General features: G+C 44.7%; 1 protein-coding gene across 2 annotated transcripts in view; it reads left to right on the top strand.

Moving 5' to 3' along the window:
- Positions 1-3,013: 3,013 nt before the first annotated feature.
- SYTL3 (synaptotagmin like 3) overlaps positions 3,014-18,178 on the top strand; it is a 91,019-nt gene continuing 75,854 nt past the window's right edge. For both annotated transcript variants that reach the window (XM_008048973.1, XM_008048972.1), the window contains exons 1-2: positions 3,014-3,123; positions 6,230-6,448. In XM_008048973.1, the coding sequence (XP_008047164.1) occupies positions 3,014-3,123; positions 6,230-6,448 (329 nt within the window). The remainder of the gene's footprint in view (positions 3,124-6,229; positions 6,449-18,178) is intronic.

Here is an 18,178-nt window from a genome sequence, read left to right as displayed (position 1 = left end):
AGTTAGTTGAGTAGAGATAAGACAGCAAGAAGAACAGAGGGGCAAGTTGTGAAAAGTAGTCTCATGACGTTAGTGACACGGTGGCTAATTTGCACCTTAGCGCTTGGCATGTGATCCCACAGTTTGCTGATGTTTTCCTCTCTTCAAAGCCTTGGGGCCTCGGGGAACCAAGGTCTGCTAGTTCCATCTGTTCATCAGGAAGTTGGGAGCCGAGGAGGAGGAGGCTTTGCCCAGTGGCACGGTGAGGTGCCAGTTTGGCCATGTTAAAGCCCAAGTCCTTGTCACTTTGTGCTTTTCCCACCATCTAGATAGGAAGCCTCTGGAGAGCAGGTACTTATGGCTACTTTGTTGGAGCCAAAGCCTCCATTTCCAGAGCTCTGACTTTTTCTGCTCCTCATGAAATTCAGATGAGCAATATAATTTTCTTACAACGGAGAAACTGACACATACGGAATTCCATAAGCCAGCAGTTCTTAGCCTGTAGGTCCATGAACTTGGATGGGGGGAAAAAATCACATCCTTATTTTCATGAATAGTTAACTAAAATGTAGCATTTCCTTAAATTATGAATATAGGCAATAAGTCACAGTAGAATCAACAGAGCTTGTGACTGCCACCAACAGAAACCACAGATATTGTCATACCATATCACATGCTGTAGATATCTCAAAACATTGTTTATGGCCATCACTACTTTAAAATTAGGGTAGTCCTTAGATCACTGCTAGATCTTATTGTTTTATGCATCAATGAACACAAGTATTACTATATTACAATTTAAGTATTTTCATAGGATCAATTTCTTTTATACCCTAATGGTTTTGCTTGTCTGTTTGAGTCAGTGTCTCTCACCCTGTTGCCCAAGCTGGAATGCAGTGGCACAATCATAGCTCACTGCAACCCCCACCTCCTGGGCTCCGGTGATCTTTCCAACTCATTCTCCTGAGTAGCTAGGACTACAGGTGTGGGCCACTTCACCCAGCTATTTTTTTAACTTCTTTTTTTAATGAGTTGGGGTCTCACTCTGTCACTCAGGTTGGAGTGCAGTGGCATGATTATGGCTCACTGCAGCCTCCAACTCCTGGGCTCAGGCAATCCTCTGCCTCAGCCTCCTGAATAGCTGGGACTACAGGTGCATACCACTACTCCCAGCTAATTTTTTTATTATTTGTGGAGACAGGTCTTGCTATGTTGTCTAGGCTGTTCTCAAACTCCCGGGCTCAAGCAATACTCCCACTTTGGCCTCCCAAAGTGCTGAATACAGGCATGAACTACTGCACCAGTCTTTTTTAAACTTTTTGTGGAGATGAAGTCTCACTATTTTGCCCAACCTGGTCTCAAACTCCTGAGCTCAAGCAATCCTCCTGCCTCTGCCTCCCAAACTGCTGGGATTACAGGTATGAGCTACTGTGCTCAGCCCAGTGTATTTTATTTCACACATTTAAATACATAGGCTTCACCAGACTACCAAAGATTAAGAAAAAAGGTTAAGAACCTTTGCTTAAAGATAATGATACCGCCGGGCTCAGTGGCTCAGCCTGTAATCCTGCACCTTGGGAGACTGAGGTGAGTGGATTGCCTGAGCCCGCAGGTTCGAGACCCGCCTGGGCAACTTGGCGAGACCTCCTCTCTACAATCAATCAAAAAATTAGCCAGGTGTGGTAGTACGCACCTGTAGTTCCAGCTACTTGGAAGGCTGAGGTGGAAGGAGCACCAGAGCCCAGCAGGTCGAGGCTGCGGTGGCCGGGAGCAGCCACTGCACTCCAGTCTGGGCGACAGAGTGAGACTCCGACTCAAAAAAAAAAAAAAAAAAGAAAGTTATAAAGATAATGATACCTTAGGGCTCTATTAACTTCTCAGTCACTAATTTACTGTGGATCATAAATTAATATAATGTGGATTTCTTTTGAAGTTCAGCTTTTAAAACATTAAAGGGAAATCTTAATACTAAGGGACTCACATATAGATTTAATAACAAAAATGACATTATAGAAAGTACATTGATTTGATCATCTACATGTTCTGGATAAAAGGATGTCTCCTGAATCCTTCAACTGCCGTTAAACAGAAACAAGACCTGAGGTATAAGGCAGCTCATGACAATGATTAAAGACCATAGATAACTGATAGGTTGTGGCTGTGGTGATGCCACTTCCTACCTCCCTAAATGATTACAATTTTTTTGAGTTATGAAGTTAATTGTAAAAATAATAGCTAACAGTTGAGAAAATCATTTTTCTAATGCATCTTCAATTAGAATGTCTATCAAACATAGACCTTTATACCCTCTGACCACTGGAGATACAGAATTCATATCAGGAATTTAAGTGTGGAAGTTTGAGGCTTTTAGAAACATGAGAAAATTTGTTTAATAAAATTTAAAATCTTGCATCATCACCACAAACAGAAACTGCAAAGGTTTGGGTAGCAGAACACTTTGTCTTTTTTGAAGCAATGCTGCAGAGATACTCAAGCCAGGAAAACCGTGATCATTTTGATATTGTGTTTTCTACAGGTGTTGAGCAGGCTGGGCTTTTCAGGACCTTCCTGCTGACCTGGAAACGTTTTAAGTGGAAGATCAGCTTTCTACAAGTCATTGATACTCTTTTCAATGCTATTTGTAAGTTTCCTTAGCTTGAAGATACTTCTGCTTTGTAGACATCATCTGCTTGGAGCCATGCATAACTCATAACAATCTCTGGCGAAACCTCAGAAAAAAGATATGCTTTTGTCTCTGATGGATGTCAGAGGCCACTGCGGAACCCCGTGAACACACAAGGCTCTGTGAGGGTGACTCCAACACACGGATAGCTTCTGGGACTTGATTCTCCTGAGGAGTGTGACATAGCTAAGGAGGAAAAAAAGAGCCACCAACAAAAACAGTTGCCAGGGAAATAGGAGAGGGAGCTCTTGACGGCAGGCAGATTGCAACTGGGCTCTGGTTCTTCGCAGGCCGGGAGCTTGCTGGATGGAGTGACACTCGTCCCACTGGGGTCTGAGAAGAGGGAGAGGAATGGCCCAAGAAGTAAACCTGAACTCCCTCAAGGAGTTAGAGCGCCAGGCCATCCTCCAGGTCCTGTACCGAGACCAGGCTGTCCAGGATGCGGAAGAGGAGAGGATTCGGTATGTGGCCTCCATGCCTCCAGTGGCGGGGGAGGTTCTGGGGGGGTTGGAGCTCTTTCTGCTTGAGCCTGCCACCCCTCCGTTTGTGCTACTTGCTCACAAATCACCACTCGCTTATCTGTGGGGCTTCCTGCCTGAGAAGGGTCCGAGGGAAGGGGTGTCAGTGGAGATCACTTTTCTCTCTGAGTTTAGGAGTCGCAGGAACGAGATTCTGCTCTCATGTGGCCCATTTAAGATGGTGCCTTTTGGTCATGAGTCCACTGTCCGCCTGTCTGTCTATTCACCTCCTCTTGGAAATAATTCAAGGGGAGCCCTCAGGTTTCTTTAGGAAAAGACTTCTGCTAAAGGGTTTTCCTATTTTATTTTTGGTGGTACCCACAGGTGCCAAGAAAGCAGCTGAGAAACAGCAAATCTGGTGGAATCCATTCCTGTCTTTTCTCTTTGCTCTCATTTGCTTCCCTGTTGACCGAGGAAAGAGGAGCAAAAAGACCTGAAACCTGCTTAGCTGGTTCCCTGGCTAATTTGTCAACAGGCAGCTTCTTTCTTCACCTGTCTCTAAGCTGCATGAGCCGCTGGATGCGAATTAACACTTAATAAAGCTGGGCTCCAGCAGGTCGAGGCTGCGGTGGCCGGGAGCGTCCACTGCACTCCAGTCTGGGCGACAGAGTGAGACTCCAACTCAAAAAATAAAATAAGATAAAATAAAGCTGGGCTCAGCTAGGCGTGATGGCTCACACCTATAACCCCAGCACTTTGGGAGGCCAAAAAGTGTGCATTGCCTGAGCCTGCGGGTTCAAGACCAGCCCGGGCATCTTGGTGAGACCTTGTCTCTACAATTAAAAAAGAATCATTGAAAATTGACTGGGCATGGTGGTGCAAGCCTATGGTTCCAGCTACTTGGAAGGTGAGACAGAAGGATCACCTGAATCCAGCAGGTTGAGGCTGCAGTGGCCATGAGCATGCCACTGCACTCCAGCCTGGGCGACAGAGTGAGACTCTGACTCAAAAATAAAAATAAAAATTAATAAAGCAAGACTATCTCCTTCCAATAGGAATCACCAAAATAATAATAATAAAGAAAAACAGTGCTAGACTGTATCAAAGCAGGGACCATCCATCATTTGCTGTCAGGATCTGTCTCTGAATACGTTGGTACTTGTTTGTTGGTGCTTATAGAGGACGTGAAGTTTAGAAACGAAACAAAAGGAGCACAGTTTTTGGTTTTGTTTTGTTTCTAATGCCAGAGCACATATACAGAGGGTGCCCCAAAAATGTACACACATTTTAAGAAAGGAAAAACAGTATTAAAATTATAATACTCGGCAACCCCTTTGGGTCCCCTCCCACTGTGGGAGCTTTTCTGTCCCCTCAATAAATCCTGCTTTCAAAAAAAATTATTATTATTATTATTTTTTTTTCTGAGTTGGAGTCTCACTCAGTCGCCCAGACTGGAGTGCAGTGGCCGCTCCCGGCCACCGCAGCCTCGCTTGCTGGGCTCTGGCGATCCTTCCACCTCAGCCTTCCGAGTAGCCGGAATTACAGGCATGCGCTACCACGCCCGGCTGATTTTTTTATTTATTGTAGAGATGAGGTCTCGCTGCCCAGGCGGGTCTCGAACCCGCGGGCTCAGGCAATCCACTCACCTCAGCCTCCCAAAGGCGCGGGATTACAGGCTGAGCCACCGAGCCCGGCTCAAAAAAAAATTATAATACTCAATATATACCGATAACAAAAAATGAATACAAATCACATTTGACTTCTGCAATTGCAAGGGGTGCTCAAAGTGGTTACCATCAGTGTCCACACACTTCTGATGGCAGCGAAATAAAAGTAATACATAGATAACATCTCTTAAAGTGTGTATACATTTTTTCCGCACCCTCGGTAGAACAAAGCTTTGAACAACAAATTGCCTGAAGAATGAAGGGAGTTTTCTGGTTAACTGGAAGATACAATACTCTTTACATCCTCTCTTGTTGTTTCAAAGCTCTTGGAAAGTACTTGTAAACGTTCTTCCATTAAAAACTATAGTACCCTGAGGGGAAAAAAAAAGGAATTTTCTTTGGTGATTGAAGATCTTTCAGTGATTTCAAGACATCATCTTGCATATGAACACAGTAACATAGATAATGAGGTTTTGTCCCAAGAAGGTACTCATCCTAGGGCAAATACTAAAAGTTGAGTTTTAAAGTACCTTTTTAAATTTCATCTTGTTTCTTGGAATTGGTTCCTGTCTCCTAAAAGTGGGTAACAGACATTTTGTAGAAGAGTGCTGTGGTTAATGGTACTGTTTGGGGGTCTAATACAATATTCCCTTTGTACTATGGCTAATACCTAGGAGAACTAGGGGCCAGAAGTGGACTATCCATTAAAAAAAAAAAAAAAAAGCCAGCATGGTGGCTAACACCCGTAGTCCCAGCACTTTGGGAGGCCAAAGTAAGAGGATTGCTTGAGCCCAGGAGTTCAAGACTAGCCTGGGCAACATAGCGAGACCAAAAATAAAAAAAAATTATCTGGGCATGGTGGCACATATCTGTAGTCCCAACTGAGGCAGGAAGATCGCCTGAGACCAGGAGGTCAAGGCTGTGGTGAACTGTGATCATGCCACTGCACTCCAGCCTGGACTCCAGAGTGGGAACAAACTTTAAAAAAAATAGTAAAAGCATAGCATCAGTTAATTTCGTTGGGCGACTCATAGCAATAGCAGGGATGCACGCTATGTATTTCTAGACGTCACCATGCCTTGGGGATTAGAGCTGGTGCCCTTTTCTGTGTCTTTTTCCTCTTCTGTATTTGTGCTTCCTATCATAACGGCCCTTTGGGCACTAAGGGATGACCCTCATAGCTAATGCCTCTGTGCCAGGCCTCTGGCTCCTGCTTTGCCATTTCACCCTCACAGCAAGCCTGGGTGGGAAGGTTGCATCGTCTCTGCTTCACACCTGAGAAAACCCCTGAGCCTTGGCTCTGGGACGATGAGTCGCACCCCAGACATGGTGGACACCAAAGCCCCTTCCCTTGCCACAGGCAGTCCTGCTTGGGCCTGTGCCCTGCAGCCTGGCATCGGGCATTCATGCAGCTGTATCTTCTTTGACTCTATGGGCTGCAGGAAACTGAAGACGCACCTGCAGCAGCTCCGGTGGAGAGGGCCGAAGAGCTCGAGCCAGGAGCGCACAGAGAAATCCTGTGCACGTTGCCAGCAGGCGCTGGGGCTCCTGCTGCACCGGGGGGCCGTTTGCCGGGGCTGCAGTCACCGCGTGTGCTCCGCGTGCCGCGTGTTCCTGAGGGGGACCCACGCCTGGAAGTGCACTGTGTGCTTCGAGGACAGGTGAGCACCATCTGGTAGTCGGATTCCTCCTGGCGACTCCAGACCTGGAGCAAGTTGAGCCCCAAACCATTCATAAACAAAGCAGTCACACTCCCCGCGCACCGTCCCCCCCAGTAAGTGTTTACCGAGTGTTTCCAGAGGGCCTGGGAGTGGGGGAGCTCGCTCTCTGGACTCAGAAGTTACTGACCTGCGAACATACATTTGATCAAAGTGTTTGTTAAAGGACAAGAGTTTGTGATGGTTAAGGATGGGCTAACCTCAGGAGAGGGAAGACTCACTGGGGTTCTCGGCCAGGTGCCTTCATCTCCTTGGAGCTCAGTTCATTCCTTTCAGTGAAAGTGGAGTAAGCCACAACACAGGGAAAATGCAAGCAGCCCTGTGTGGCATTAAATAAGGCCTTTTAGAAGGAGGCAAGCTGACCTGTGTTTGATCCTTAGATAAAGAAATGGTTATGCTTCCTGTTAGTGATAGACTGAATTGATGTGCATTTTAATCTTTTGGTGTTGTGAGGTTTTAAACGAAATTTAACATGGAATTTTTTTTCTTTTTCTTTATTTCAATAGCTTTTGAAGGGGTACAAATAGTTTTTGGTCACATGGTTGCGTTGAATAGTGGAAAAGAAGTCTGGGCTTTAAGTGTACTCCCCACCCCCACCTGTGCACATGGCACCCAATGGGTGATTTTCGTCTCTCCACCCCTTCTTCCCGACCCAGAGTTTCTGTCATCCATTATACCAGTGGTCCCCAACCTTTTTGGCATCAGGGACCAGTTTTGTGGAAGACAATTTTTCTGTGGATGGGGTGGGGACATAGTCAAACCTCACTACTAATGTTAATCTGTATCGCTCTTTTTTTTATTTTAAAGGTATGGGGTACAATTCAGGATTAGGTATACAAGTGGCCATTGTATAGGTAAAGTTTGGGCCTCCCTTTGGTCCCCACTTTGCCTGGTTTGAGATCAGGTTTCCTTATTGATGTTGTGTCCCCACCCCCCACCCCACAGTCTCCCACTACTGTCAATCCCTTTCTTACAGTATTATAGTAATTGTTCAGGGTCCACTTATGAGTGAGAACACGTGTGTTTCTGTGATAAATCACTGAGTATGATAGACTCTAAATCCATTCAAGTTGCTGCAAAGTCCATATGTTTGTCCTTCTTTATGGTTGTGTAATATTCTGTTGTGTATATGTACCACATTTTTAAAAATCCAGTTCAGTTTTGATAGGCAGCATGGTTGGTTCCATGTTTTTGCCATTGTGAATAGTGCTGCAATAAACGTACGTCTGTAGGTATCTTTTTTGTAGAATGATTTGAGTTCCTCCGAGTATATTCCCTGTAGGGGTTGCTGAGTCATATGAAGACACACTGTCTTTGGAAAACACACTGTTTTCCAAAGATGTTGCACTAGTTTGCATTCCCACCAGCAGTGTAGAAATGTTCCTTTTTCTTCACATCCTAGCCAGCATCTGTTGTTTGTTTTATTAATGATGGTCATTCTTACTGGGATTAGGTGGTATCTCAGTGTGGTTTTGATTTGCATTTCTCTGATGATAAGTGAGGCTGAGCACTTTTTCATGTGTCTGCCCATATGTCTTCTTTTGAGAAGTGTCTATTCATGTCTTTTGGCCACTTTTTAATAGGCTGTTTGTTTTTTGCCTTTTGGCATGTTTGAGTTCCTTGTAGATCCTGGATGTTGGGCCTTTGTCAGATAGACAGTTGGCAAATATTTTTTCCCATTCTGTGGACTGCTTCCCCACTCTCTTGATGGTTTCTTTTGCTTTGCAGAAGCTTTTTCAGTTTGATGAGATCCCACTTGTCTAGCTTATCTCTTATGGCATGGGCACTTGGGGTTTTGATTAGGAATTGGTTGGCAGTTCCAATTTCCATGAGGGTGTCTCCTGCATTTTCTAAGTTTCTTTTTTTTTTAATTTTTAAAATTTTTTTAAATTTTTGAGTTGGAGACTCACTCAGTTGCCCAGACTGGAGTGCAGTGGCCGCTCCTGGCCAGCGCAGCCTCGACCTGCTGGGCTCCAGCAATCCTTCCACCTCAGCCTTCCACGTAGCTGGAACTACAGGCGCGTGCTACCACGCCTGGCTAATTTTTTAAAAAATTTATTTATTGTAGAGATGAGGTCTCGCCTGCCCACGCGGGTCTCAAACCCGTGGGCTCAGGCAATCCACTCACCTCAGCCTCCCAAACCGCGGGATTACAGGCTGAGCCTCCGAGCCCGACTCTCTAAGGTTCTTATAGTTTGAGGTTTTACGTGTCAGTCTTTGATCCATTTCGAGTTGGTTTTTGTGTATGGTGATAGATAGGGGACCTGTTTCACTCTTCTGCATGTGGTCAGCCAGTATTCCAATCTGCACTATTCTTTTTTTTGAGTTGGAGTCTCACTCCGTCGCCCAGGCTGGGGTGCAGTGGCATACTCATGGCCACCCCAGCATCTACATGCTGGGCTCCAACGATCCTTCTGCTTCAACCTTCCAAGTAGCCGGAATTACAGGCGCGTGCTACCATGCCCGGCTAATTTTTGATTTATTTAGAGATGAGGTCTTGCCAAGTTGCCTGGGCTGGTCTCGAACCTGTGAGCTCAGGCAATCCACTTGCCTCGGCCTCCCAAAGTGCTGGGATTACAGGCTGAGCCACTGAGCCCGACCTGCACTGCTCTTAAGGAGTGAATGACCTAGATCCCTCGCAGGCACAGCTCATGATAGGGTTCATGCTCTGATGAGAATCGAATGCCACTGCTGATCTAACAGGAGGCGGAGCTCTGCTCTCTTGCCACTTACCTCCTGCTGTGTGGCACCGTTCCTAGCAGGCCACAGACTGGTTCCGGTCCACAGCCCGGGGATTGGGGACCCCTGCATTATACTATTCTCAATGCCTTTGCATATTCTTAGTTTAGCTCTCACTTGTGAGAACATGCGGTGTTTGGTTTTATGTTCCTGAGTTACTTCACTTAGGGTGATGTTCTCCAATTCCATCTGAGTTGCTGCAAAAGGCATGATTTCATTCTTTTTGATAGCTGAGTAGTATTCCATAGTGTATATATATCACATTTTCATTATCCACTGATTGGTTGATGGGCATTTAGGCTGATTCCACATCTTTGCAATTGTGAATTGTGTTGCAGTGGGAATTGGTATTTTTGAGGCTCCCATTTTGAATGATGATAAAGAACCTATTTGACTTGGACCATTGTTCCAAGCAAGATGGGCTGGTCATGAATTCCTTGAAAACACAGGAGGGGAGTCTCTGTTTGCTGTGGGGGCAAGGGGACGTGCACAAGGACATTACAGAACTTATGAGGAAGAGGAGCTTCAGCTAGGGTGAGTCTTGGAGACTCATCAGAGACTCTGAAATTTGAAAACAACTTCCCAATATTGCTGAGATGTGTGTGCACCCCAAAGACAGACATGGTGGAGGGTACTTACAGCGTGGCTATGGCGCCTGGGTTTTCTCTTCCTCTAAATCGAGGAGCAGATAGTTGCACACTCAGACATGAATCTGCTGAAATTTCCTGTTCCCTTGCAAGGCTTAATTTATTTCAGTCATTCAGCCAAAGAAGTGAAGTGGTTCAACCTGATTTCTTTGTTTCTCAGTGGCATCTTGTCTGTTTCTCTAACTGTGCGCCAAGTCACACCGACCATGGCAGAGTGAATCCTCTACATCTCAGGTTTCTTTGGTTGCTGCAGCCAGTCAGGCTTTTCCTAGCTTGAGAGTGAAAAAAAAATTACTGTGAGCTGCCCTGGCCAGGCCTGCCTTGTTTTTGTGCAGGCCTGGGTTCTTGGAAGAGCAGAGAACCATTTCAAACTATCTCTAGGAAGGGCTTCCCAACTTCTTCCCTGTTTCAGCCAGCCATATTCCAGGGGTGCCAAAAAAATGTATGCACGTTTTAAAGGATGTTATCTATGTATTCCTTTTCAAAATTGAATTGAATTATGGCAGCAATGTATAATATGACATTCTCTCAACTTTTCTTCTGCTATTTTCTTTGACCATCCTGCCTGTCTCATGGTGACACTAGCATTCATTTGATGAACGGCATCTTTTGAGCGAACGTCATACTTAAAATGTGTATACACTTTTTTTGGCACCCCTGTATATTTGAAGTCTCATGATAAGCATTGCTGGGCAGGGTGTTAAACTCTTCAGCATTTTTTTCTTCTTTTCACAGTTAACTGTAAACTAAAAATCAAAACAGGAGGGCCAGGGCTGGGGCAATCTCCCAGGAAGCTGAGGGTGTTGAAATCTCCACCCTAGTGGGCATTTTGCTTGGGCGTTGTAACTTTGCCCTCTAAGTACATGAAGTGTGATTTCTAAAACCCCAGGTTCCTTATTGTGAAATAAGGATGTTTTTCAACCTACCTAAGGTAATCACGTTACTTTGAGTGAATTAACACGGGAAGTTGTGTGGGGGGAGAAAGCTAATAATGCATAATGACACATACTTCTCTCCCCTCCCCAAATAATTTGTCTTGAGTTGGGAGTCTCACTGTGTCATGCAGTGGCATGATCATGGCTTACCACAGCCTCGATCTCCGGGGCTCAGGCTATCCTTCTGCCTCAGCCTCCTAAGTAGCTGGGACTACAGGTACATGCCACCATGCCTGACTAATTTTTTTATTTTTGTTTTGTAAAGACAAGGTCTCGCCACGTTACCCAAGCTGGTCTCGAACTCTGGCCTCAAACAATCCTCCTGCCTTGCCTTTCCAAAGTGCTAGGGTTACAAGTGTGAGCCACTGTGCCCGGCTTATTAATCAACATGAATAAACCCACCTTTTTGTGGCAAGGAGGCGGCCTCTGGATTTCTGCCAAATGTTAAACCCTGGTTATTTTCTGCTGAAACCCCTTTTAACTCTGGGTTGCTTTGATGATGATGGGATTAGATTTTGGGAGATTCTTTCTCAGATTCAAATTTTTACTTTAATGGTCTTTAGAAATTAACAAAAGTGGTACTTTAAAAGCGAAGGAATTAAGTCTGCCTAGTTTTGCTATGCACTCCACTGTCCAGATGAACAGTACTTTTGTGACCATGGTAATGAAGTCAATGGATAAGAAACCACTCGATTCCTTCTCTGTTTTTAAATTGCTATTCGTGAGCACACCGCATCTGATTCATCAGGAACTTTTTGCTGGCAGTCAGGCATTTTGGGACCAAATGGGCTCAAAACCTTTTGTATAGAGAATCCTTTAAATTTGTACAGAGAACTAAACGTTGCATAAACAATAATAAATGTGCACAAGAGCTTTTATACAATAAATAGGACTGTTTCCAATTGCAGCAGGTGGTACTGTTAATTTCAGATTCTTGGCTTGCTCAAATGTCACTCACGTACCACACCTGAGGCCAATAAAAAACAGTTTATGTGTGTTCAGCTGAAAATTGATCCAGACCTTGGCATTTAATTATCATGTTTTTAGGTCTCAGGTCAGGTCTTGAATTACTGTGCAAAGCAGTAGTGGTTAAACTAAGATTTTGGAATTTATTAAAAGGGAGGTGAACTGGTCCTGGTTGCAGGCACCTGTGGTTCTAGCTACTTGGGAGACTGAAGTGAGAGGATCACTTGAGACCAGGAAGTCAAGGCTGCAGTGAGCTAAGTTTGCACCACTGTGTTCCAGCCAAGGTTACAGAGTCAGACCACATCTCTAAAAAAAGTTTTAAAGGGTTTGGCTTTTTGTCTGTATACATTTCAGATTAAGTCTTAGATGTAAAGGCATTGTTATAAGATAATGCATTATACTGGATGGGCGTGGTGGCTCAAGCCTGTAATTCCAGCACTTTGGGAGGCCAAGGCCAGAGGATTGCCTGAGCCCACAGGTTTGAGACCAGCCTGGGCAACATGGTGAGACCTTGTCTCTACAATCAATTAAAGATTAGCTGAGTGTGGTAGCATGTGCCTGTAGTTCCAGCTACTTGGAAGGCTGAGGCAGAAGGATCATGGGACCCCAGCAGGTTGATGCTGGGGTGGCTGTGAGCATGCCACTGCACTCCTGCCTGGGCCATGGAGTAAGACTCTGACCCCCAAAAAACCCCAAAAAAGATAATCCATTATATTTTCTGCATTGCATGAAATAACTTTTATTGGAAATCAAGTGACATTTCAAAAGAAGTTATGTAACAGTTATGCTTCCTGCTAAAAGTAAAACTTCCCAGAGTTCAGAAATGTCTTTTATATTTATTTTTTAAAATTTTCTTTTAAAAAAAATCTTTTAGATTTCAGACTGGTACTCCTAATATCTTTGTAATCCCATGTTTTGTGGTTGTTGTTTTGTTTGTGTATGTGAGTGGGTGGGGAGGGTGTGTGTTTGTTTTTGTTTTTTGAATCAGAGTTTTACTCTGTCACCCAGGCTGGAGTGCAGTGGCACAATCATGGCTACTACAGCTTCAACCTGCAGGGCTCAGGTGATCCTTCCACCGCAGCCTTCTAAGTGGCTGGAACTACAGGCGCATGCTACCACACCTGGCTAAGTTTTGGATTTTTTGTAGAGATGAGGTCTCACCAAGTTGCCTGGGCGGGTCTTGAACCCGCGGGCTCAGGTAATCCACTCGCCTAGGCTTCCCAAAATGCTGGGATTACAGACCGAGCCACCGAACCCGGCCTCTTTACTCTCTTGATGGTTTCTCTTGCTGTGCAAAAGCTTTTTGGTTTGATGAGATGTTACTTATCTATCTTAGCTTTTATGGCATTCACTTTTGGGGACTTGGTTAAGAATTCACTGCCTACTCCAATGTGCATAAGTATGTTTCCTATGTTTTCTTTTTCTTTTTTTTTGAGTTGGAGTCTCACTCCGTCGCCCAGACTGGAGTACAGTGGCTGCCCCCGGCCACCGCAGCCTCGACCCGCTGGGCTCCAGTGATCCTTTCACCTCAGCCTTCCGAGTAGCTGGAACTACAGGTGTGCGCTACCACGCCCGGCTCATTTTTTGATTTATTGTATAGAGATGAGGTCTCGCCAAGTTGCCCAGCCGGGTCTCGAACCCGCGGGCTCAGGCAGTCCACTCACCTCAGCCTCCCAAAGCCACCAAGCCCGGCCACATAAACTTTATTTTAAAACTTTGCTGGCCACCCTAAAATTCGTTTTAGAAACAAGCCAAAGAATCCACAAGTACCAGTGTTCACAGCAGCGTTATTCACAATAGCCAAAAGGTGGAAACACCAGTGTCTATCAACAAATGAATATAAGCAAAATAGGGTATATACATACAATGGAATATTATTCAGACATAAAAAGAGAATGACATTCTGATGCACGCTACAATCTGAAGGAACCTTGAAGACATTGTGTTAAGTGAAATAAGCCAGTCACGAAAAGACAAATATTATGTGATTCTACTTAGCAAGAAGTATTTATCTAGAATAGGTAAATTTATAGAGACACAAAGCAAAATGTGTTTATCAGGGACCTAGAAGAGAATTGGAAATTAAGTTTGATGGGTATAGAATTTTAGTTTGGGAAAATGAAAAAGTTCTGGAGATAGGTGGTGGTAATGACATAGCAGTGTGAATGTACCTTGTGTACCTGACCTGTACATTTCAAAATGGTTAAAATTAGTAAATTTTATTATGTATACTTTACCATAATAAAAAAAAATCTTTAAAATACTCAAATAAACCATTGCAGTAAGTTCTTCATTTTTCTGTTTAGCAAGTTGAGTTTTCCCTTCTTTCATGAGATTTTATTCTTCTAAATTAATTAATACTACATAAAGGTTTGGAACTGGAATTGCTTTTAAACCAGTCTCTGGAGGCTATGCCCATATTTAATTTACTTCGGTTTATATGAGAACTGGGGATTAAGTTATACGGAATGTATGCAACTGCTTTGTCTATTTAGTGATTTTGTTTTGTTTCGTTTTGTTTTTTGAGTTGGAATCTCACTCTGTCGCCCAGACTGGAGTGCAGTGGCCGCTCCCGGCCACCGCAGCCTCAATCTGCTGGGCTCCGGCAATCCTTCCGCCTCAGCCTTCCAGGTAGCTCGAATTACAGGCACGCGTGACCACGCCTGGCTGATTTTTGATTTATTGTAGAGATGAGGTCTTGCCAAGTTGCCCAGGCAGGTCTCGAACCTGTGGGCTCAGGCAATCCATTCACCTCAGCCTCCCAAGGCACGGGATTACAGGCTGAGCCACCAAGCCCGGTTTATTTAGTGATGTTATGATGTAAGTGAATTGGCTAATTCTCACATCAGTGATGCTACTGATAACCATTCAGTGTTTCCCTTAAGAATTGGACTGGAGCCGGGCTCGATGGCTCAGCCTGTAATCCCGCGCCTTGGGAGCCCATGGGTTCGAGACCTGCCTGGGCAACTTGGCAAGACCTCATCTCTACAATAAATCAAAAATTAGCCGGGTGTGGTAGCGCACACCTGTAGTTCCAGCTACTTGGAAGGCTGAGGCGGAAGGATCGCTGGAGCCCAGGGTCGAGGCTGCGGTGGCCAGGAGTGGCCACTGCACTCCAGTCTGGGCGACAGAGTGAGACTTCAACTCTAAAAAAAAAAAAAAGAATTGGACTGGGGTGGCTCATGCCTGTAATCCCAGCATTTAGGGAGATGGAGGCGAGAGGATTGCCTGAGCCCAGTGGTTTGAGACCAGCCTGGGAAACTTGGCAAGACCTACCTCATCTCTACAATAAATCAAAAAATTAGCCAGGTGTGATGGCATGTGCCAGGCTACTTAGAAGGCTAAGGTGGAACGATCGTCTGAGTCCAGCAGGTCGAGGCTGCAGTGGCCGTGAGTGTGTCACTGTATTCCAGCCTCGGCAACAGAGTGAGACTCCAACTCAAAAAAAAAAAAAAAAAAAAAAAGAATTGGATTGGAAAAATTCGTCTTTTTATGTGTACACCTGTGAGGCAGATGTCTTTTTTTTTTTTTTAAGAATATATATTTGCTGGTCGGGCTTGGTGGCTCGGCCTATAATGCCAGCACTTTGGGAGGCTGAGATTAGTGGATTGCCTGAGGCTGCGGGTTCGAGACCAGCCCAGTCAACTTGGCGAGACCTCGTCTCTACCATAAATCAAAAAAATTAGCGGGGTGTGGTAGCGTACACCTGTAGTTCCAGTTACTTGGAAGGCTGAGGCGGAAGGATCACTGGAGCCAAGCAGGTCATCACTGGGGTGGCTGTGAGTGTGCCACTGCACTACAGCCTGGGCGAAGGAGTGAGACTCTGACTCAAAAAAAGAAAAAAAGAATATATATGTATATTCAGGGATTTTGTTAAACTTCATGATTCTTATAGTAAAAAATAACAATTCTACAAGTTTTAGCTTGAGACCCAGATGTGGTCCCGAGAATAAAATGACTTCTATTTTGAACCTGTTTGTTTGTTTTAACCATAGGTCATCAGGTTTCCTTCTGAGTTATTCTGTGAACAGAAGGCACCGACGGATGGGCGGGAGACTAGGCTTAAGAACTGGTGTGGAAGGCTGGTGGCTGAACCATGGGATTATGTAGGCTGAAGGGAGTGGTGAGGCCACTCAGAGAAAGACAGTCCTGGGTTACATTCCATGTGCCTTGAAGTGACTTGAAAAAGGAAAACAGATTAGGGAGACTTCCTTCTGTAACTCCCTGCAACAGTTTCCAATATGTGTCTGGGAGTGAGTCTCCCTGCACCATGGATTTTTATGGACTATTTTTATGGAACATTGTTTCGAGCTGTCTACCCTTGGGATTGTTTATTTATTTATTCATTTACTTTTTGAGTTGGAGTCTCACTCTTGTCGCCCAGGTTGGAGTGCAGTGGCATGTTCACGGCCACCACAGCCTTGACCTGCTAGGCTTAGGCGATCCTTTTGCCTCAGCCTTCCAAGTAGCTGAATATATTTTTGTTTTTAACTCAGTAACATTTTCTTCTATCAAGTCTGATTCTTCTGATTATTCTTTTTTTTTGAATCAGAGTCTCACTCTGTTGCCCAGGCTGGAGTGCAGTGGCGTGCTCACAGCAACTGCAGCCCCCACCTGCTGGGCTCAGGTGATCCTTCCGCCTCAGCCTTCCAAGTAGCTGGAACTACAGGCGCACACCACCACACCCGGCTAATTTTTTGATTTACTGTAGAGATGAGGTCTTGCCAAGTTGCCCAGGCTGATCTCGAACCCCTGGACTCAGGCAATCCTCTCGCCTCTGCCTCCCAAAGTGCTGAGATTACAGGCATGAGCCACTGCACTCAGCTCTTCTGATTATTCTTTTATGCTGCTTGCTCAGGCTTCTTTGGGAATAACCTTTAACATGTAGGCTGACCTCGTTTTTCCTATATATTCTCTTCTCCCTCGATGTTTCATGTGTTTTCTTTCTCTTTCATGTTCTGTCAAATGTCTCTGCTGAGTCCGCCATGAGGGATGATAGAAATCTTTTACCCAGTGAATTAATAGAGAAAAGCAATTGGGTTTGGCAGGAAGTTGGCTGAAAACCTTTAAAGAGTGTGAAAGAGTAAGAAGGAATCTGTAGATGTGAATTGACAGTGAAAGGCAGAGCAGAAATTATATGGCAATGGTGTTTGTAAGACAGGGGAGAGCCAGCCATTGTTGAAGAAGAGGTGTGGACAAGTAGCTATTGAGAGTTTTATAACACCTACTGGAATGGAAAATCTATCACTGGAGGTGGTTTTGGAGATCAAGATCAAACTCAAGCAACCCCTCAAGACAGTTTAACATCTGGGTCTAATTCTTGGTGAGAGCCCTGTGTTCACACCAAGAATGTTTTATAAATGATTTTATTCAGTTAGTCAATCATTTTGAGATCTCTATAGTCTTATAGTTATTACTTTTTTTTTTAGATTGGAAAATATAATTTATTTAGAAAGAGAGAAAGCGAGAGAGAGAGAGAAAGAAGATTTACCTCCCAAGGTAGGGGAGGGGGCCAAAGCCAAGAAAACTCAAAGAACACATGGCCAGACCATAGCTTAGCAGCAAGGCAATGGCTAGAAACGAAACAGAGAGAGAGAGAGAGAGAGAGAGAGAGAGAGAGAGAGGAATATTCACCTCCACAAGATAGGGGAGAGAGTAGTTATTACTTTTATGGTATATAGCATCTCCTTTCAAAATTATTTTGTTACTTGCTTTGTTTTATAATATTTTTAACAACTATGTTAAACTAACGCTCCATTATAACCTATTCAAGTACTCATTGCCAATAGTTTGAGACCATGATTTCCCTGATTTGCAAGTTCTTCATTTTGATTTGTTTTTCAATTAACTGAAGTGCTTCCTCAGGAAGTTTTTCCGCAGGATAGCAAGGGGGTGATGTGTTTTCCATGCCATTGCATACTTGAAAGTGCCTCTTGGTAACTTTCCTCAGGAGTAATGACTTCACTGGTTTTTTGTTTGTTTTTGAGTTGAAGTCTCATTTCGTCACCTAGGCTGGAGTGCAGTGGCGTGCTCATGGCCACCCCAGCATCAACCTGCTGGGCTCAGGTGATCCTCCTGCTTCAGCCTTCCAAGTAACTGGAACTACAGGCACATGCTAAATTTTTGACTTATTGTAGAGGCAAGGGCTCGCCAAGTTGCCCAGGCTGTTTTTGAACCCATGGGCTCAGGCAGTCCCCTCACCTCGGCCTCCCAAAGTGCTGGGATTACGGGCTTAAGCCACCATGCCCGGCCGTCACTGGGTTTTTAAGTCCTGGGTTGCAACCTTTTGTTTTGTTTTGTTTTGTTTTGAGTTGGAGTCTCACTCGGTCGCCCAGACTGGAGTGCAGTGGCCACTCCTAGCCACCGCAGCCTCGACCTGCTGGGCT

The sequence above is a fragment of the Carlito syrichta genome, unplaced genomic scaffold, assembly GCF_000164805.1.
Source record: "Carlito syrichta isolate Samal-C Ts95f unplaced genomic scaffold, Tarsius_syrichta-2.0.1 Scaffold130390, whole genome shotgun sequence".
In the NCBI taxonomy this organism is placed as follows: domain Eukaryota; kingdom Metazoa; phylum Chordata; class Mammalia; order Primates; family Tarsiidae; genus Carlito; species Carlito syrichta.
Note: the sequence above shows the minus strand (reverse complement) of the source record. Positions and strands in the feature narration are given on the sequence as shown.